At 34.9% G+C, this 23,358-nt stretch overlaps 1 protein-coding gene across 2 annotated transcripts in view; it reads right to left on the bottom strand.

Annotated features, from left to right (window-relative positions):
- Git (ARF GTPase-activating protein GIT1) overlaps positions 1 to 23,342 on the bottom strand; it is a 42,615-nt gene extending 19,273 nt beyond the window's left edge. For both annotated transcript variants that reach the window (XM_071588745.1, XM_071588746.1), the window contains exons 1-11: positions 23,036 to 23,342; positions 19,153 to 19,286; positions 18,965 to 19,077; positions 14,128 to 14,353; positions 11,876 to 12,006; positions 10,141 to 10,330; positions 9,954 to 10,026; positions 6,120 to 6,359; positions 5,531 to 5,811; positions 4,082 to 4,150; positions 113 to 238 (exon numbers count right to left, since the gene is read on the bottom strand). In XM_071588745.1, the coding sequence (XP_071444846.1) occupies positions 113 to 238; positions 4,082 to 4,150; positions 5,531 to 5,811; positions 6,120 to 6,359; positions 9,954 to 10,026; positions 10,141 to 10,330; positions 11,876 to 12,006; positions 14,128 to 14,353; positions 18,965 to 19,077; positions 19,153 to 19,286; positions 23,036 to 23,105 (1,653 nt within the window). In that variant the 5' untranslated portion in view covers positions 23,106 to 23,342. The remainder of the gene's footprint in view (positions 1 to 112; positions 239 to 4,081; positions 4,151 to 5,530; positions 5,812 to 6,119; positions 6,360 to 9,953; positions 10,027 to 10,140; positions 10,331 to 11,875; positions 12,007 to 14,127; positions 14,354 to 18,964; positions 19,078 to 19,152; positions 19,287 to 23,035) is intronic.
- Positions 23,343 to 23,358: the final 16 nt, after the last annotated feature.

Here is a 23,358-nt window from a genome sequence, read left to right as displayed (position 1 = left end):
GTAAGAGATACAAGATTTTTTAATAATTTATAAAGACTTAATTGAAGATATTAACTTTATAAAAAAGTAACAACAAAATATCATTCTGACAAATGATTGCATGTAAGCTTACAGTCATCTGAAGCATCCGAATTTCATGTTTAAGTTCATCCATTTGAGCCTCTGATACTGCTAACTGCTTCTTCAGGTAATTCTCCATTGATGCTATCCCATTAGCAGAATCTGCTTGACTTTTTACCTAAAAATTTTAGGATAAAAATCATTTAATGTAATTCAAATTTGATGTGTATTTGGCAGGGACAAAACTAATAAGTTGTTCAGTAGACAGTAGCTACTTTGAGAGATTGGAGCACAAGATCAAGATTTCAATAATCAACATATTAGAAAGCATAAAAATAAAAAAACTAAAAATAGATCAGAAGAGATCCTTTAAACTTTGGACACATTACAAAAGCTTATCATGGAGTCACAACTGCATGCTATTGTCCCTGGTCTCAACTTACAATATAAATACAAAAACTACAAAGATTAGAGTTTCTTTAGGTACTAACAGTGTGGATTGCTGATTACTTAATTAGGTATGTCAAAACACTCATGAAATAGTATTACTTAAAAAAGCATTGAATTATATTTCGTAGATTCTGTCGCAAACTGATACAACTGAAGCAAGGTAAGATTCGCTTGTATAACCAGAGTACCAGCTAGGTACTCTAAATTAGCTCATAAAAAATCAGCCTAAATGATGATGATGCAGCAATTTATGCAAGTCACCAATCTGACTCTCAAGGATCAAGTTTCAAGAACAGGAGGATATGTAGAATTTTATGAGAGTGGCAATTTCCAAAGAAGTATACAAGGATAGAGCAGCATTGAAGGAATTAGAGCAAGAGGCTTTCCTTTTGTAACCCAATATCAGCTTTTCTTTTCTATACATAAGCTGAATGATAAATGTGGAGGTTATGTATGCATGTATGTTATAGTGGCATGAACTGGGATAAAGCACATTGCGGGCTTACTGTAAGCACTAAAATAACAAAATAAGAATTCAGAAAAGAAAAAAATGATTTGTTCATAATATCAATGACCAGAACAGAACAAACTACAATTGATAAAATATAATCATTCCTAGAGAAGAATTCCATGGTGTGCAGATATTGAAGATCTAAGTCTTAGATCAAAGACTTTGACCTTCAGAATATAGCAATACTAATTAATCCAAATATTTTGCAAGGTATAGAATGTATATAGTAGATATCCCAGTCCAAAAGACTCTCCCAGAAAGTCTTGAATGTTATAGCAGCCCTCCCTTAACAGCAAATGTTTAGCTTTCTTTTTGTATAATTTCCTAGCAGAGTGATTTTTTTATGCCAAATTTCAAATGGTGGTAGACTTTAATGGCTACGTGGAAGGGACCCTTATTTTATATTGCCATTCAGTAAAAAAACAATTTCGCATCAACTCTTTGTCGAGTGTTATGCTCATGTATTTGAGCATTGGTAACAAGTTCACTTCTGTTATCTATAATATACAGACACAAGTAGTAACTAGACAGACATGGCAGGGTTAACACTTTTTTAATTCTCAGTGATTGATTAACAGGATTGCCAAGAAGGTATTTTAGCTGCACACCTAATACCTCTCTTTCGTATAGTATACACTTTTAAAGCCATGAGAATATTCCCAGAAAATGATGCCATAAGTTAGATGTGACTGAAAGATACCAAAATAAGCCATTTTCCACACTTCTAAATCTACTGCACTTCAAAGTCTACCATGTTAACCAAATGTATCAAAATATATCCACATTTTGCAAGTTTGAGACATAATTGATTAATATGGACCTCCCAATTAAAGGACTCATCAATCAATAGTCCTAAAAAATTTGCACCAAACATTCTTTCAATAATTTTCCTGTTCAGGTGAAGATCCTAATGAGGCACTTCGCTCTTTAAATAGAATTGCCTGAAGTTGGTTGTTTGTGTATTTATAGATAGTTTGTTTTTTCTGAAACAGTTTTCTAGATGCTATAATGGGTTTTCAAGTTTGGTTTGTAATTGCTGAGGGTCCTTATGGCCTATTGCTAAGGTTGCATAATCTGCATACAATACTATGGTTTTATTCTAAGCAATATTTGGTACATCATCTAAATAGTTTAGAAATGGGAGAGGCTCAAGGATGCTACCCTGAGGTAATCCAATGATTATGTGTCCAGGAGGAGAAAGATAGGTAGTCACAACATTGTCAACTCCTACTCCATCAATGACCACCATCTGCTTCCTAGCCTCTAAATATGATTTTAACCATTTATGAGCAACACCCTTATTGCCATAACATTCACATTGTGCAAAATGGATTTTATGGTCCACTGTATCAAAAGCCCTTGATGGGTCACTGAAGATTCCAAAAGAGTACTTATTCAAATCCCAAGAATTTATAATCTTTTTTAAAAAGCTTGTCACAGAGTATCACTATAAACTTAACCATCTTAGGATCCACCCTGTTCCCCATTTAGAATTTTATTTTTAGCAATAAAGTTGTAAAAACTTATCCTCATTAGGGCTTCAAAAGGGTTTGACAAGATAGACAATGAAGACACTGGAGAGTAATTGTTTATGTTGCCCTTATCTCGTTTTTTGCGAACCGGTTTGATGGGGATCTGATGGTGTGATGGCTAACATTTTTCATTGGTATCCCGATCTCTACTTGAGGTGCTTTGTGGATGGCACTTAGAGCGAGTACGCCATCCATCAGATAGGATGTTAAGCTGTGGACCCCTTGGCACCATTCGTTAAGAGTAGTCTAATGCCAACGCCGGGTTTCTCTCCACCCTTCATCCTTTCCTGACCATCCCCTATGGTGCAAATGACTTCAGCTGTCAGTCACCTCCGCTAAAACTACTACTACCAGTTTGACCTATGCAATTTTTAGATAGTCAGGAAATTCACCACTTATGAAGAATTCTTTTATTATAAATAACAGTTTACTAATTGCATTTGCATATTATTTTATAATTATGGAATGGAAATGGGTAGGAATGTGATAAATTGCTACCGATGTTTAACATTTAAGTTTCCTTATGAATTTCAATACCTCCTCCTCTGGGGTCAGAATTATGCCCATTAATAAATTTACATGGCAAAGATGTTGTCCATTCAAGTTACCATTACTCCCGGTCATTTTTAATACGTTCAGAGAAATATTAGCAATGTATGTATTTGTTTGCGTAATCTACAACCTAATTTGGATCAAATCGGCTGACCCTGTCTTTACTTTTTACTGTTCAGTTTTCCTAAATGATGATACTTCTACACCCTGTCACATTGTTTACTATATTCCATGTTGTATTATTTACATTGACAGATTGGCTGATAAGTTTGTTATAATTGGATTTCCTTGCTTCCATAATAAATTACCAACACCACCTTTTTTAAATTTCTGACTTTGGTGTTTTAAGGCTGCATCAACCCGCCATGTTTTCAAAACACACAACTTCCTTAACTCACTGCTGGCAGCCCTTAACTCAATTGCCAACAAACATTTACTTCTATTATTGCACTCAATAGGAGCCATTTTTTTAAGCAAGAAAAAATCAATGATAAGTTTAAAATTTCTTATGAAATAATTTTACATTCCTAGCCATTTTTTAACAAATAAAGAGGATCCCTATGCATTTTGCATAGCATTCCATAAAAACTCTAATCCCTATCATTTGAGTGTTGTCTATATATCTTATACAATAAATCCTTAGTCTTTGGTAAAGATATGATTTGAGCACAGTGACCAGAAATGCCATGGCAAACTGACCTAAAAGGTATAAAAAATTGGTGTGTAGTGAGAAATATTTATAAAACAAAAAAAATTTGAAAAGCTAATATTAACAATTAATAACTACTTTTTGTGTCTGAATTGGGTGCTTAAGGAGAATGTAAGTATGAACATAAATAAACATTTATTTTCCATTGGCCATAAAATGCCCTCCTTTAATTAATTGTTGATTTCTTCTTGAAGTCCATAAGCTTAACTTTTTTTAATAGGGTGGATTCAAAACATGCAGTCACAGGTAAAAAAACATCAACTTTACCTCTGATATGATTCTTTCTCCAACTGAACAGCCACCATCTTTATGAGGAGTGTCTCTCTCATCGTTAGTCTGTGAAATAATGGAAATATTTAGGTGTCATTCATACATTTCAGATTATCTAAATTGGTTTAATCTCAAAATTTATTAAGCCACTCAATTCAACCTACAAACATATGTAAATAGATCGAAGAGATGATCCAAAAGTTGATTAATGGAGAAAAATACATAATCAATAAACAAACAATATAGTATCCTTTATTACAAATATAGTAAAACTAATTTTAATAACCCAATATATGTAAATGAAATATATAAATTAAAAAATTAAAATAATATAAAAATTAGCCCCTTATCAGCGAGTGTGGGTCAGATTTTACATAAATACTTTCATGAAAACCATTTAATCTAAATTCTGGGTTCATAAACTCAAAATGTATGGTTTTTTCTTCATTTATTTATATGATGACCTATCCACACTGAAATAATTATGGAAATTTGAGGATTGTGTAAATTCACTGTATTTCTAATACCATAATTTATTAACCAATATACTAAATATTCAAGAAATGCTGACAGGCTAAGACAAAATTTGAAGTCAGGGTTCATGATGTTTTTGGATATTGACACACTATTATCAAAATGGAATTACTTTTCCAGAAAAATGCACTCCTGCAAATTTTGCCTGCAGCATCCTGAGTCGGCAAAGAATATAAGGAAAAAATGGCCATACAAATGTGGCACAAGCAACTGGATACTATACCATAATGACACATTCATGTGCTAACCCAAAAATCACTATAACACCACAATTAAATATTTTAGTGCCCTGTAAGCTATTGCTAGAGTGTGTGGCAATAACTGAAGATCTGCAGTACAGTAACAGCGAAATAAAAGAAGATTAAATATACATCTTATTATTATTCAACCTTGAAAGATTCTTTTTTTGGGTAAATTAATTATAATGAAATGAAAAACCCCATGGCATTTTGGTGAATGGGCAAGCTAAAGCTAGAGACAGGATGAGTGAGTAGAATAAATAACTCATCACTATAAATTATTTCATGAAACAAAAAATAGGTTTCCATTATCCTGCATTTCAAAACAATGAGAATGCAAAATTAAGTGACTAATGCAGAGAGAAATGTGTGAAGCAAATGTACATCTCACTTAATGAATACATTGATGAGAGGAATCCACCAAAAGAAAAAATCACCCAACTTCGCCATGGTTCAAACTTGAACATTCCAATTGCCAGGCAGGTACGTTAGTCAGTATCCCTGATCAGCAAAGGGGGAAGGTACAGCATACATTGACATAAAATCAACTTAACTCACTTACAATAGGCATGCTGATTATCAAGAAAATACCTCAGCTGACTTCAATAATATAGATATCAATATTTAGCTTGAAATGCTAGCTGGAGAATTGAAACCATAGTCCTAGTCTTACCTTAGAGTTATTTGCATTTTCCAGCGTATTTACAGAATCCTTTTTATCACCACAGTTTTCAGATGAGTTTCCCTTTTGTAATGAAGCTAATCCTACTATTTTTCCACTCTCATCACAAAACCGGTCCTTGTGCTGCTGAGCTAATATTTGTTGCTGCTCTAGAACAATGTAGTCCTCATCAGATGCAACGCTGTCATAGAGTGGTTCATCATCAGAAGCAGTTGACTTGTGTTTCGATGTCTGATTTGAGGAAGTATGAATACAGGAAATCTCTTGACTTTCTGCAAAATCAATTAATATTAGAAGACTTTTTATACAAAGGCAAGAAAAAAGTGATTAATGATGAACATCTTTTTTAAACTCGACCACAAATTCAATCAAAGAAAAACTAAGCAACTCCGTCCACCATATGATTCTATTACAGGAATTAGATAATTTTCAAAAGAATGAAATGGTAATACATAAATTACTTGTAATCATACTTCTCAGAGGTTTACTCTTATGCTATATAAATATAATAGTAAGCAAACTTTGATTTTTTTTATTATCTCACTTAGTCAATAATGTATATTTCAGTTTGAACATTTACCTCTTGGCAGGATAACCATTGAGACAGATGAGGATGCAGAGCCTTGCCGTCGCTTAGCATCTGACAGCACATCTATAACAAGAGTGGCAAATTCTCTAGCATTAAAAAGGGCTAATTTCTGTCGACCTTGATTTCGTGGAGCAGAGAGCTCTGTATTAACTGGAAGGAATGGAGCCCATCGGTCAACGCTTTCAATTCTAGCACCAGGCCCTTGCTGCTGTTGATGCATTACGTTCCAAGCTACAAAGCAAAACAAAAGGTATTACTTTAGTATATAAATCTCATCAAAATATTCTGCATTATTCAAAAATAATGCCTAAGATACCACTTAATTATGACCATACATGAAATATGTCATTGATATCGTGCTTATACGTATTATGCGATGACTCCTAAGGTTTAAATATAACCCATCTCTCTAGATAACTCTATTTTAACCCAAGCCAAGTGATTTTTATGGCACAAAATGCCTAGGGAACTTCAAGACGCACAAATCAAGAAACTGACCCACTATCATGAATATGTGAATTTCACAACATCTTTGGCTCTGCATGTAACGAGCACTACCCTCCCCTAAGAAACCAACCTTTTGATATCAGCAGTTGGTAATGATTACATACACAATGGAACCTTTTAACAGTGGATCCTCTCATTAGCTAGTACTTCCACATAAACCAAGGAATTCTTTCCCACAACAGCCCATCAAAGAAAATATTTTATACACTACTCACTAAAGGTCACTCTCAATAATGGCAACAGCCAGTCAGTCCCCACATTTGCAAACACCCAAAATATCTCTGCATCAGCAGTCAGTGAAGAAAGAGTCTAATTGGGATGGCATTCTTAGCAGTATTAAAGGACCCATCCCTGAGTGTTGACACCATTAATGGTATGTCAGAAGTGGAATTAATGGAATCGGAAGTTTAGTTATTTTCGAATCTTACAAAGATATACTTAAAATAGCATATAATTAGAAGTACTTGCATAGAATAATGAAGAAATGCACAACCTTAAATATCAAGAAAAATGAAAATAAAAAAGGGAATGCCGATTAAGTTCTTAAAATGATACAAAAAACTATAAAGGATTTTACAGAAAAATTATGCGCATATTATTTCTGTGCACATACAAGGCCTGTATAAAAGGTATCGGTAACAATTTTTTCCTGACATGTGCGAGAAGTGATGAATTCAGACCATTGGTTATGTGTGCGCATGATCACAGATTGTACTGGCCTTGATAAGACGACAGTCTACACTATTATCACTGAAAATTTGGTGATGCGAATGATCTGCTCTAATATATTCAATTGTTTCAGGCTTCACTTCGTGGAAGTATTTAATATCCATACTAAAAAGAAAGACTCGTACTTTTCCACAGATTTTATTATACGGTACAACGCGTTTCACCGACTTGCGGCATCATCGGGTACAAATTTGCAAAAATTTCAAATTTGTACCTGATGATGCCGCAAGTCGGTGAAACGCGTTGTACTGTATAATAAAATCTGTGGAAAAGTACGAGTCTTTCTTTTTAGTATGGAGATCTGCTCTAAACTTATCCCGCAGGTCTTGACGGACGACCAAATGCAGAATCAAGTGCCTGCTGGCAAAAACCTTCTGCAAAGCGATGCGACGATTCCCAAACCCCCTTACAGTCCTTACTTGGCACCAGCAGACTATTACCTATTCTCAAAAGTGAAATACTCCCTCAAAGGTCACCACCATGGGACCCTAAGTACCGTCAAAGAAACTTGCAGGTGTACACTTAAGGACCTTCCAAAATCCCCCAACCATAGAGCCATCTAGTCAAGCCACTGGCAAAAGAGTGTCGACGCTCAAGGGATGTACTCTGAAGAATTTTGAGGCAATGTAGCAATATGTGAAACAAATCTATTTTTCAGAAACTTTTCTTAATACATTTTATACAAAACATGTGTAAGTTCGTTTTAAAATAAGTATACATATGTATGGGGGTATTTATAGTAGCGTGCATTCTCCTTGATTACCACTACTCACACTAGTGGACACCTCATTAACAACACAATTCTTCATTCCCTATTGGTGATCATCGTAGGGAGGTTCCACTGCATATCAAATACGTAGCAGCTGAAATGCTTATATTATCCACACCAACTGGTCATTTTGGAAAATGATAGAGAATCCATAAAGGATTTAACAAATTAAAATATCATCCTGAAAAGAGGGTAGGTGGATCTTATAGATTGAAGATCCGGAAACTTTGGAATCCAGTAGAATTCATTATTGTGGGAAGAGTTCGGAAGAGGATAAAAGTGAAAATCCTCTTCATCACACTAGGAATGAATTTTTAAAGATCTGAAAAAAGTGGCTCATACTTACATCCTTCTTTATAGAGCAAACAAAATATATTTTTTAAATTTACATTTTTTACAAATGTAATGAAACTAAATATTGTATATCAGGTCAGAAATAAATATTCCCATCTTTGTCGTGATAATCCACAAACATTTGTGCAATCCAGTTGTTCTATGGCATATAATCTTATATACCTTAGTCTATAATCACATATATAATTTTTAATTAAAATGTTTCTTGTCCTAGTGTGCCCTATATGCCAGAAAGTATGGTATATTCTCTTGAATTTGATGGATCCTATCCAGAAAGCATGGCAGCAGCTAATTTCAAAATAAATCACATCATCATTTAGCATGTTCTATTTAGCATAATACTATTGTAAATCATATTTTTTCCCCTGGAATTTTTATACCATTTTCATCTTGAAATAGTGATTCCTTCAGATATTGAGAATGAAAAAAAAGTTATCGTCAGTTACCCAGTAAATGAAACTAATTGCTTCTCAGAAGCTTGAAGAGTCAAGATGCTGCATAGTACTAGTACTGAAGGAGAAATACAAAAATGTGAGATGGCTTGAGTCGACATCGACAAAATTAGGGCTCCCCTCATGAGCCTATACCTTAACTCTCCTAGCCCTTAAAAGAGTTATAACAAGTTGCCTAGCTTATCCTTTAACACTACATCACCACTACACATCTGTATATAACCTTCATACCGTTCCCCTTGAGTAAACTTAGTTGTATAAAAAGCTTGGTTGTACGCTCCAAAAGGAAATACACTTACTAAATAATTTCCTTCATTTTGCACCCTGATGCGTCAATACATATATTGTACATGAATACCTTCCAGTCTTACAACCTGGGGAATGGTATGCTGGCTATCAAGTTAGTCCTTTCATTAGGGATACCAGCTTGTTTATAATAGAGCAAATAGGCCTAGGATAAAACTAGACTTTGATTTTACCTGTCATGCCGGCAAGAATGTGGCAAAACTCACCAAAAGAGTGGCATTAATTGTTAGCATGGTATTCTGCACGTTACATGCAGTGCAAAGACTGGCAACGTTGCATATCCTTTCATTAATTTTAAATGGCAGCAAAACTCCCTCGATGACTGAAGCCATGAAGGGCATTATTTAACATATGAAATTGGCCATAGTTAAACAGATTCCAATATATGAACAAAATGTAATTAAAGTTCACTCTTGCATATTTTTCTATTAAATTTTAAGTGTAAAATAATAATTATGCTGACATTTGCTAATTGAAATGTCATTTGAATTCGAAGAGTATTAATTCCAACACCTTGCAGAATTAGAGAAAAAACTTTGGAAATTTGGCAACATATTTTCGAATAACAAAGATACAAATTGAATATTTTTAGAGCATTCACTTAATAGATAAAGTGAAATAATGTTAAAATTTCAGAAAATGCATGAATATTCTTTAGTCCCAAGAGAAGAAATGAGACAGAGGAAGAAAAACCCCCAAAACACTCACCTGCTTCAGTTTCCCGCCTATCAACTTCATCATAGACATCCATTGCCAACTCCTCAAACAAATGATTTGGTATCTAAAAAGAATATGCATAAATCAATTAAATTAGAAGAGTAAGCTTTCAACGCATTATTCAGAGCGTTAAACACGTGCACTTCAATATAAATAAACAGAATGATAAATAACTCACACTTTGAAGCCTTTTCTTGGCTGCTTTGGCAAATTCCGTCATCTCCAAACTATCAGACATTTCAGGGATTATAAAATGCTGCCCATTTAGATGATCTGGTTTACGCGCACATACAAAATAAGCTAAACGGTCGGTGAGCTCGTACATAAGTTCAGTCAAACGATTAGCTAAATCCTTATGATTTGAGGACCTGAAAAACAAAATTTTTTACAATGTCACATACTTCAATGGTCTGAAATCCATTGATAAATTGAAGAACCTCTAAATGAAAATGCATGAAAATGAATGGATGTTAAATTTCAACTATGATTTGTATGTGCTTTAAACTTTGGGAACTCACTCATTTTACTTTTTGGAAGCAAGTAGTTGTAGTTATTATATCATCATTGTGCACCTTTATCATACATATATGGCATTGAAAAAATTAATGTCGAAAGTATTTAATAGTTTTAAAATGTGCATAATCTACTATGTAATATGTGCTTCAATTTAACTTTCTTGATTTGAGATGTCATATTAAAATGAGTTTCAACGTTTCAAGTGGTTTTTTGAAGTATGATAATTTTTGTATCATCACACCTTTCACAACATAGATTTTCCTGACACTATTGGGTGATTTCATGCACTAAAACTTTTTCACTTTCCTTTAATTTTCCTAATTAAATATATAGATTGGAATAAAATGATTAACAATATTATACCTGCAGACCAATTGAAAATACAACAGTGATAATTCTCTCAATTATTTATTGCTGTCCAAAGTTAAGTGCAGAATTCACCAACCTTTTTCCACCGCCATTTAAGAAAATAATCATCACAGGGCAACTTGATGTAAGTCATGCTTGAAATTAATCAACATTACTGCTGCCTATCTAACATAAACACACTTAAGTGCATTAAATAGAAAATAATGAAGAATAATTCATAACTGTGATGGCTGAAATAAATTAATCTCAAATTTGGATGGTCATAAGAGAGCAAACCATTAATTATCTTCACCCAAAATGCAACAGATTTTTATTTCCAATATTCAATGTTTCTTGATGAATTTGTCATTTCTTCACAAATATTGCAACTCCAGCTTAAAAGAACCAATAACATATAGAAACTCATTTAGAAAACTGAAAAATGAGGCAAAAATCATAACTTCATTTTTTTTAACAAAAACTCATTGTTAGAAAATTATGATTTTTCACCCCAAAGAGACAAGTTTCTCCTATAAATGTTTTTTTATGCCCTCATTCAAAAAAGAAATTAGTGAAGATAATGGGAATCTAAGAAAAAAGGCAAATAACAGCTATTAGCATTTTGAATAGGAACTAGCAATCAATATTAATAGAAAGTAATAAGAAAAATTTCAGCTCTGATAGTTAAAATGAACTGACATCATGGAACTTTAGTCACACCATGAAATTACTGCTTCCAACTACACCTTTTTACAAAATTAGTTATGTGCCAAAATTAATCACTTTCATTAAATGAAGAAGACAATGTATATTTCCACTGTTCTCTATTTTTATACTAAATAAAAGTACAAAAATAAAGAACAGTGAAAATATACATTGTGTTCTTCATTTAATGAACATGAACTTCCACAAAGTTGAGCCTGAAACAATTGAATACATAATCACTTTCTTCAAATTATTTTGAAATTTCATTCATCAAATTAAGATTAACCTGAGAAAAGAACTAAGCAAATGAATTTACAATATCCACATTATTACTGTTTCAGTACCATGCATAGTCAATCGGAGTTCTTCCATTATAATCTGCAGCACCAGGATCAGCACCATACACTACCAATAATTCTACTTGTGAAGCTTGGCCAGACGCTGCAGCCACATGTAATGGTGTGTTGCCCTTAACCTAAAAAAAAAAAAAAATCAGAAAAATTACTGTCATAAGTGTCTACTTGTGCAAAAGTAATAGGCAAGGTGGCTGCCATAACAGAGAATTAATTGCTAGGACTGAGAAGCAGAACATAGTATTAAGATAAATACACCAATCTTTCCAAAATATTCTAAGTTAAGCCATAAAATAAAACATTATGTACCAACACACAACTAATGGCTACAAATGATGTGAGCATAATTATGGAAGACTAACTAGTACAGTGGAACCTCATTCAATGAGCATAATTTGTTCCGCGATCTTTCTTGTTTAGCAAACAACTCATTTAGTGAACCAATTTTCCCATATAAATTAACGTAACATATTATAATGCATATGGCTGCGTAGGTTTTCGCGGCGGTGGTTTGAAGTATTCTGCATTGTCGGGTTTCACCGCGTCATTGTTTGATTCAGACAACAGTTTCCCCAAAGTTGCATTCGGCGTCTTCAGGTGGAAGATCATCATCTTCGACCTTCGAAGGTCGAAGATGATGATCTTCCACCTGAAGACGCCGAATGCAACTTCGGCGAAACTGTTGTCTGAATCAAACAACGACGCGGTGAAACCCGACAATGCAGTATACTTCATATTATAATGCGTTCCATGCGGAAAAAAAATTATGCACAAGGTTTATACAAAGAAAATTATTTATACATGTTTAGGAGAATGGATCATCTTCATCTTTTCTTCTGTTGTGGAATGAAGCAACCTGAAATGAGAACTCAACTTGTAAAACCAAAAAACAATTAAAATAATTAGTTAAATTATTTGATACACTCCTAATTGTTCACAAGAAAGTTGTCTACAGACATTATTTTTGCCGATGTTTCAAAATTTTGTAAAAAATGCAACTCAGTATTATCATTATATAAGTTTATAATGCACACAATACTGCTTTGTTACAGCAATGCTTCAAACGCAAGGAAAATTGCAACTGTTTCCCATGACCTCCACATCACATTTAGCCTGCCTTTCTGGACTTTACACTTCTGAAGACTCGTGGACTTCCGGGTTGGTTAACAAGCAAGGGGGGTAATTTTCAAATTGCCGCTTGCATTTACACCAAGTAGTGGCATTAGATGCCCTTTCATTGACTTGCAGCTGGGTAATGCCTTCTCCTCTACTGTTATGCGGACATATATAGGTTTGCTTCAACATCTTCTTCCATAAGAGACCCATCTCGTCACAATTAACCCTACTTTGGCAGGTAACCATTGGAATCTACAAGTTCCTTGAAGTCACTGATGAAGTTCTCTGCTGCTGAGTTGGGACTTGCTGTTTCATTGGGCCTCACAATGCTGTGGCGGCCGGTTTTTCTGTTAAAGGTGTCAAACTATGAACGACTTCCCTTAAATACTTCCTCGGCCTTTGATGATCCTGGCATCTTCTGAATGAAGTTGGTGAAAATCATTTTCGCCTTCTCACAATTGATGTTTTTGTTAATAGTGTCACATTGCAATTGCTCTTTGTTCATCCATACGAGAGGCAACCTTTCAACATCATTGAGAATATGCAACCATTGCACAGATATTCTTGTCACTCACTTTCACTCTTATATCTCCTTAATCTTATCCTTATTCTTGAGAATTGTTCAAATCGTAGATGCCAACCGATTGTATGTGTGCGCTGGATGAGCCATGCTCCCACCTTATTCTCACCTTTCAATTTTTTTACTTTTCATTTCTATGATTATTTTTATTCTCGCATGGTTTTTTTCTTCAAGGACATTTTTAAAACAATGCACAAAATATTATTAAACTTTGCAAAAAAAATCATAAATAATACGTCTGAGTACAAGTTTGGAAAAATGAGTGATCACTAGCAACAGTAAAATGCAAGCGGAACGAGAGCAGGTAGCAGGCATGCAATCATTCCAGGTATTCCTCTCACCTCGTCAATTGTTACATAAAAAGTCAATCATTCAGCAAGTCATTATGGGGCAAAATATTTTTGACCGTCAAGTGAATTATGCACTACACACAGTGTTCGTAAATTGAGGTTCCATTGCACATATTTCAGCTACATTTTTACAGATCATTCAATTACAATACACTAGTAACCACATATAAACACTTACCAAATGACAAAAAACTTACCTCATGGTAATAATTTGGGTCAGCTCCCAGAGACAACAATCGAAGACTAGTCTCTAAATTTCCAGTCCTAACACTAGCATGTAATTGTTGACTCAAGTCACCCACACTACCTCCATACAAAACTGATGGACTTTCTCCAGAGCCAACCGTCCCATCAATTGCATTAGGTCGGTATAAAAAAGCCAGCATTTGATGCTTTGCACGCACAAAATCAGCTTTGGTAGGGCTGAAAGAAAAATCATTTGAAAATTTTTAATGACTAGAAACAATTACAATGGTACATAATATTAAAAAATGTTAAGCTGAATCTCTTATAATACTTTCTTCATTATCACCCATACCATTTCTTTACATCCTTAGTCAAAGTAGAGCTGTAATCGATTTCCTCCTCCTTATGAAAGCTTCTTTGCTTAATGCAATAATTCTATGTCCCTACTACCAAGACCATTTTTGTCCAAAACACTACTGAGATAAATCAACTGTTCCACCTAATCTAATTTTTGTACTCATATTTTAACATTTAACTTAGCCTTTCTCTTTCTGCAAAACCACATAACCTTTGTTTTATTCACATTATTTTCATCCTATACCTATTGCACTGGCTTTCCAATGGACTCAGCGGAATTTGCAACCACTAGGGTGACTGAAGCTTGATCATCTGCAAACTTAACTGATTTTATGAATTTCCCACAGACTTGAAAACCCATCTCCAGTACTTCCCAGGCCACTATAACCATTTCCCCACATATATGTTGAACAGCACAAGTGAAAATGGTCTCTGCTGTCATATTACGAGGGCAATCCGAAAAGTACCTGACCTAACAAAGAAAACACAAAAATTTTGGAAAAAATGTATTTATGTTTCAACACAATCTCATCATAATGAGGTTGGAAAATTTTTGACCAGCGAGCCATTTTTTCAAGTTTGCGAATAGAAAATAATTCAAGGGGGCTAAATCTGGCAAACTGGGTGCATGAGGTAGCAATTCAAACTTTAATCCATGAATTTAGCCATTGCAATAATGGATTTGTGAGCTGGTGCATTATCTTGATGAAACAACACTTTCTTCTTAGCCAAATGTGGCAGCTTTTGCTTGATTTCTTGGCTCAAACATTGCAATTAGTTCGCAATATACTCGCTGTTGATAGTTTTTCCTTTTTCAAGATAGTCATGAAAATTATCCCACGCACATCCCAAAAAACCGACGCCGTGACCTTGCCTGCAGATGAAATGGTCTTCACCTTCTTTGGAGCCGGCGCTCCCTTTCGAATCCATTGTTTTGATTGTTCTTTCGTCACGGGTGTGAAGTAATGGACCCATATTTCATCCATGGCTTTAAAACCACGCAAAAATTCTGCTTTGTAGGTGTGCAAATTTGCTAAACACCCAATTGAAACATCATAACACTGGTTTCTCTAGAGTGTGGGCAAATGCAGCATCCACCTTTCACACAGCTTTCTTATGTCCAAATTTTCAGTTAATATGCGATGTACCACACTTTCCAAAATGCCTACTATGTCTTCTAGCTTGCACTTTTTCAGTCGACGATCATCCAGTATCACTTTGTGGATTTTCTTCACGGATCCTGGGGTCGCCACCTCATTTGGTCGACCAATGCAATGCTTGTCTTGACAGCTCGCACGGCCTCGTTTAAACTCTGCTACCCAATATTTTACCATTGTAAACAAAGGAGCAGACTCACCCATAGTAGAATCCAGTTCAGCTTTTATATTGGTTTGGGCTGAGGCCTTTCAAATAAAAGTATTGCACAACATAATGATGACCAATTTCCTCCATTTTCACAAATTCACTTTTCATGGCTGCCGAACAAATACTAAACAATGTGGTGTCTTCAAACTTGGAACATATGCTTTATAGATTATGGTCTTTCTAATACAGTGATATTTTTCAAACAACTACCGCCATCTCTAGGTAAGGCCGGGTACTTCTGGGCCTTCCCATGCACCCTTCCTAAAACTGCCAATCCAGTCTCTTCATCTTTTACTTGCACCTGAGCAGTCTCTGATCACATAGCACCTGAGCATCTCACTTCACATTTAACTGAATACCCATTCTTCCAAATTCTATTTCTCTTTTTATGTTTTCTAACTTCCCAGTCCTTTCCTAAAAGCCCATATTATAAATACTACCCATATGAATAAAGCTAAACTGTAGTCCTTAAAATAGAGTTGACCCTATGCCATTAATCACCTAGTTGCACCCATCATCTGGCTAGATATAATTACTCATGACTTGACAAAATGAAACACTTGAAATTTCAAAATTAAAAACTTTTTTCATGACCTAGGTTTAGATGCACTGCATCATTTTCATGTATGCATACAGAAAATTAAAAGTCTTATATTTTCTATAAGCAGACCTGAAGATGATGCTGAACTTCAAAACAGCATGAATAATACTTTCAATATGAAAATACTAAGTGAATCCATCTTTCACGAATTGTTTCTATAAAGCAAATATGGAAACCACAGTATGTTCATTGCTTGAGAAAGTTTAAGGCTTTACAAAGTTGTAAATCCCCTTGGAAAATATATTAATTTACAGAGACAATGTTTATACTAATCTAAAGCAAAATTACATGAAAATCACCCTGCATGAGGGTGATCTGAAAAGTTCTCAGCCTTTCCCATAGATAGAATTAGGATTTGCATGATTTTTTTTCTCTCATTCCGGCACAACTGTGTGTGAGAAGACATCATGTGAATTTCCTAGTCATTCCTCAAGCAGTTAGCCGTAAGCTGTCATTTAAATCACTTGTGGTGCATGAGTTCAAGAGTATTGTACAGTGATAAAATTCTACATAAAAGAAGTTTTGATTCTGACTGAAACTCATTCAAGTTTTGTAACTGTACATGGGAACTCTTCTCCTTCAATTTCCAACATTAAGAAATGGGTGGCAGAGTTTCAATGTGACCATGAAAGCCTTCAAGATGATCCACGTGAAGGATGTTTGAAAAGTGCGACCACACCAGAAATCATCAAAAAAGTGCACAATATGATTGCGGAAGATCGGCATATGAAGGTGCGTGAAATGGCTAATACTGTAAGGATATCAAAAGAATTGGTCAGTTTCATTTTGCACAAGAAATTACACATGAAATGGCTTTGCTCAAGATGGGTGCCACAAATGCTCACTATGAATCAAACATGCATTTGAACAACAGTTTTCGAACAGTGCTTGGCGCCCTTGACAGAGAGAAGAGTGATTTTCTGCACCTATATGTGGCAATGGATGAAACATGGACTCACCATCACGTACAAGATTTCAAACAACAATCCATGCAATAGATGGAGGCTCATTCTTCAGCTCCGAAGAAGGCAAAGACGGTGCCATCGGCATGAAAGGCCATGGCATTAGTTTTTTGGAATGCAAAAGGAATTCTGTTTATCGACAATCTTAAAAAACATAAAACCATAACTAGGGTGTACTATTCTAACATTCTAATGAAACTGTATGAGAAAAAATCTTTTTGAAAAAGCAGACTTGAAATATTGAAAGCTTTCTTCTTGCAGAGGAAAAAACTATTTTCCATCAGGATAATGCACCTGCCCACAAAAAAGCCTTTGTGATGGGAAAATTGAGGGACTTCCACTATTAATTACAAGAACACCTATTCCTTGGATATGGCTCCCTCAGACTTCCACCTCTTCCAAACACTCAAAATTTTCTTCATTGGTCGTTTTTCGTCAAATCAAGATGCATTTGAAACTTTAGAATAGCACTTCACAGCACTTCTGGCAGAACACTACAGAGATGGCATAGAGGCACTGGAACACCACCAGATGAAATATACAAGTATTAATATTAATGGTGATTATGTTGAAAATAAAACTTGCCATTTCCATCATCAGGTTGAGAACTTTTCAGATCACCCTCATACAAATGAAATGAATGGATATGATACAGAGAAATCTAGAAAAATATTTTTTACATATTCTAGTCTCAACTACAGCCTACCCATTATATCCCTATAGGGCTGGGTGGTTATTAATTAAGAGGTTTGGATACAGGAGTCACTTCAGGTATGTATGTAGTAGAAGCCAGCATGTCTAACATTCTGTGATTATTTAAAAAAATCCTGTTTCAATTGCAAGTAGTGCATTGGAAATCAGAGGGAGAATGAAACAAATTCTATAATAATTTCAAAAGAAAGAAACCAAAATATCAATTTGGCTCAATTTTGGATAGCTATATATCTACTGGAATGGCTTCATTTTTGAGTCATAGTTTTTATTTAATTTACTTTTATTCTTGAGATATTTATGAAATGTAAGTAAAAACTGCCCATTTTGAATTTATCATTCCCCTATTAGTGCTAGAAATGGCAAAACCCTAAAACGTTTTAGTCAGCCGTGCTATTTAAGGTATGGTGCAATTTACTGTACTTAAAAGTGGCCTTGGTAATTTATAAATAAATATTAAAATTTCGCTGTAATTTGACATGCTAACCAGAACAACATGAAGAGCTCAACAGACATCAGCATGCCATTTTGGTCTTAAACTCAAAACGATAAACATGACCATTGGTTCCATGAAATAACTGAACATAAGAGACATGAATGCATTAGGATTTTTTAAAATTATAATTCTACTTAACTAATAAGTGGTCTAGTCTAATTTTTCAGTTATTGATAATGAATTCCCCAAATTTTAAAATTACTAAAAATATTTATGACCCATAAGAATTAATAAATTAGTATAGAAATGATAAATATATTAATTCAGAGAGACACCATAAAATCCCATCCTGCTATCTCCCTAATTCTGTCTCCATTTCTACTAGTCAGCCTCAATAATTTACTCTGATTACTCACTGAGTTGGATCCTTAGGTTGAGGTTTTCGTCGGCCAGATTTTGCATTTGAAGGGTCAAGCAATGAATGTTCCCAAATATTGTTTGCACCACATGTGTTAAGGGTATGCACCATCTATAAATAAAGCAAAATTTTATAAACTGAACATCACCTGCCTTAACATTATTAACATGCCTATAATATACTCACAGCCAGCAGTGTTGGACTCCATGTTCCCTTCTTTAATGATTTGACTTGAGAAATATGTCGCCCAAGACTGCTGTGAATACTACAACAATCATCACAAATGAGTATCCCTCTGTTAATGGAGGCCCAATTAGGATCTGGAAATAGAAAGAGCAGTTAAAATTTATGCAATTCTTATATATATTATAGCCATATAGCCATATTTTTTAGCCTTTACATTAGACATTAAAACAAGACTATCATTGAAAACAATTACGAACATCCAAGTCCAAGGTGGAGGAAAACTGACCTAGAAATCGAACCTGCAACCTCAAGGGTTGGCTGGTGAGGACATTACCCCACCGCAACTAGGACTGGCAAAATTTTCAAGATAAAAAACTTTGACATATTGTTATTACTTTGATTAAATCTACATAAAACACTAGTAAGACCACTAGAAAGAGGTAGAGGTCAAACATGTTATTTGGGATGGATAGAGGAAGATTAAACAAATAGAAAATAAAGGAAATATGAAGAGATGCAAATCCACTGAACAGATATCGGTACAAAAATTGTGTTTATTCATTTCCACATGAGATTTTATACATTTCCTATTCGTATGAGAGCAGATATCTGGGAAATTAATTTCAGACCTGTTGATGGAATTATGTGGGAGTAACTCAAAAACCATGTCGTCACCTTGGCAAGATGCAGGTAAAAAATCTCTTTTTTATTTCAAATTTCCATCTCATCAAAAAAAGTTGTTTCTTCGGAGAGGACCGACTGGGAAATTTTCCGGGTGGATGAAGAGATTAAAAGGTATGCAAACGTTGGTAGGAAGGTAGTTAGTGGAATGTGGAGCATGTAAGCCAATATATGTTGGTCTAAGGCAGCACAAATGGGAGAACACAAAAGTGTACTCCCCTGAACATCATTGTTTGGAAGTGAAATTTGAATGAGCCAGATTTGGATATACTACCTTGATCAAAAAGTTCCCGGAATAACCACCGTGTGGTGCTCCCATCGTTCCGATTTGAGTTCTGTTTTTTTTGTTAAATTGGTACATCTGTTGTTGATATTCCCTTTAAATCTTAGTGTCATAACTTGACATTTGCAAAAGTTACGTAGCCAAGAGTACATCTATCTCTGTGTGTGTTGGCGATTTTTTACAATTTCAGAAATGGATTTAAATTTGCAACAACGAACTTGTATTAAATTTGCGTAAAAAACGGATTTAGTGGCGCACGGACGTTGGAAATGTTGGAAAAGTGTTTCGGCAACGATTCTCTAAAAAAAACGGTCGTTTACCAGTGGCACGAGCTGTTCAGAAGTGGTCGTGAGTCAATCGAAGATGATGAACGCAGTGGCAGACCATCGACATCGAAAGTCGGTGAAAAAATTGATAAAGTAAAAGAAATGTTGGTCAATAACCGCAAATTAACCATCAGAGAAATAGCGGAGGACTTGAACATTGCCTATGGATCCGCCCAAGACATTGTGGTTAATGATTTGGGTTTCCGTCGTGTAGCAGCAAAGTTGGTGCCAAAAGACCTCAATTTCATGCAAAAAAGAGACCGTGTTGACGTCGCAAAAGACATGATTTGCGAGGCTGAATCCGATCCCACATTCATCAAAAGGATCATTACTGGAGACGAGACGTGGGTTTATGAGTACGACACGCAATCCAGACATCAGGCAAGTGAATGGCGTTCACCAAATGAGCCGAGACCAAAAAAACCACGTCGTTTTCAGTCAAGAAAGAAGGCAATGCTGACGGTTTTCATGGATTACAACGGTGTAGTGCATCATGAATTTTTGCCAGAAGGCCAGACAGTAAACAAAGAGTATTATTTGGGCGTTATGAGACGTTTGCGTGAAGCAATTCGCCGAAAGAGACCAGAAATGTGGGCAGAAAACTCGTGGATTTTGCACCATGATAACGCACCGTCGCACAGTGCTATCATTATTCGTAATTTGTTGACGAAAAATGCAACAAATACCATCCAACAGCCACCGAATTCACCTGATTTGGCTCCCTGTGACTTCTTTCTGTTCAATCGAGTTAAAAAACCATTACGGGGAACGCGTTTTAGCAGCCGAGAGGAAGTAATGGAAAAATCGCAGGAAGCACTGATGGACATACCGAAAACCGACCGTAACTTTTGCAAATGTCAAGTTATGACACTAAGATTTAAAGGGAATATCAACAACAGATGTACCAATTTAACAAAAAAAACAGAACTCAAATCGGAACGATGGGAGCGCCACACGGTGGTTATTCCGGGAACTTTTTGATCAAGGTAGTATGTAAACTAAATAGACATGGGTTAATTGAAGAGTGTTTGTGGTAAAGTTATTTGAGAATGGAGTGAATACTCTGAAAAGAAGGGGTAAACCAAGGAAGGCACGCGGTGAACATGGCTGTAGATACTTTCAAAGCTAGCAATATTTAGTTTCATGAACACAGGAGCATGTATGAAACAATGCATTAATGTGGCAGAGCCAAAATATGCATGCAAGTGCAGAAAGAAATAAATTCGATGATTTTATACAAAATTTTGTGGAATTTCATTTTTATGAAATACACTGTAACCATCCACTGAATTGGTGCTCACTAAATTATCAGGGTACATATGTGTTTCTTCAAATACGGTGCGTTTCTTATTTCATGTAGGAAGAAATAAGTAAAAGTAAGAGCATGCTTTCCGAGATTATTAAAAATCATGGTTTTTTTATTTAGCCTTCCCTGAAAGGAGGCAGCTCGTAAGCATATCGGAAAAATAATATTTATTTTAGTTATCCATTCAATTAAAGTTTATCATTATCCATTTTCTAATATCCTTGTACTACAGGGACGTCTCAAGGATAAACATCTGAACTGTCTCCCCTTTATCAACTGCACCTTTCTCTAGTTATATACTTTTCATTTTTTTCATGCAGAAATCTAAACCATGCATATTCTTTTCATACTACAAGCAAGGAGATCGTTGGTCCAATTCTATTTGTCTTTTATAGTAAAATGACACATATTACCACAACTTAGAGATAACAAATATTTAACATAAGATGAAATGATATTAAACTGAGGTAATTTTATCAGTGGGATGAGACACATTTCCACGAATTAAGATATTTTAAAGGAAGTCATCTTCTTCTTTAAACATATTTTTAAATGGGATTTAATATCCTTATTTGCAAATTAAAAACTTGCATTCATAAATTTCCCCTACAAGACTATCATGACGGTGATAGAACTCACAGAATTGGTGAAATGGGAAGTTTTAAGCGGCCAACAACTCATGTCAATGGAGAAAGTTTCACTGAAAACTTAGAGTCATAAGGAATGTTTTCTTTTTTCCCACATGTTGACAAATAAAACGAAAATTAAATCGAATCAAACGCACAATAAATGGTTAATGTCATGCTGTTTTATATTTCATAATAAAGTAACACTGCCATGTCATTGATACAATTATTTCCACCAACAATCAAACAAGGCAAAGTACAAAACTGTTTTAAAGGGCTTCCGTGAAACTTATGTCGTTGCTAGAGGTTCCAACTTTTCTTGGGAGTACATTAATTAAGGGGCAAAATTTAATCAGTGTTAATCAGGCTTCTGACCGACTCCTTCCGGAAATTTTTCATTCCTTATTTTAGTCAATAAATCTGTTACAGCACCTAGAACCTGTCTGCTACAGCTGATCTGGCGAACCTTAAAAGCAGGTTTTAACTCTGGCATAGGTACTTTTCTGAAGCATAGGAATTTTTCGCCAATTTAAATTCAAATAAACATTGCTCCTGCTTTCAGTTTTGATCGACGGCAAACTCCAACCCTGTATATCAAGCTGTCCAAACGAAATTTGATCCATCTAATCTAGTTAGACACAAGTATACCAGTGGTACTTACCTAAAGCTCCACAATCAGCACAGTAATCGTTGGCACACCTAGATTTACTTCTTGACATTTGTGAAGTCATGTTTTAAAATAAAAAGATCTCTGCATGGCCAGCCTATTTAAATGTTTACTAGAGAATTTCCTATGATTACTCTTGTATGATAAGTGAAATAAATTCCCATTATGAAAGGGATTCGACCATTTTGAAGTGTGGCTGCTTTGATTTAAAGATGCCAGATTGTTTAACAAAAGGACATAAGATCACTTCAAATGATGAATTTGTAAAGACAGCCGCCTTATGAAACATAAACCAAAACTTAATTGTAACTTCGATA

This window comes from Hetaerina americana, unplaced genomic scaffold, assembly GCF_022747635.1.
Source record: "Hetaerina americana unplaced genomic scaffold, ioHetAmer1.1.p SCAF_3, whole genome shotgun sequence".
In the NCBI taxonomy this organism is placed as follows: Eukaryota; Metazoa; Arthropoda; class Insecta; order Odonata; family Calopterygidae; genus Hetaerina; species Hetaerina americana.
Note: the sequence above shows the minus strand (reverse complement) of the source record. Positions and strands in the feature narration are given on the sequence as shown.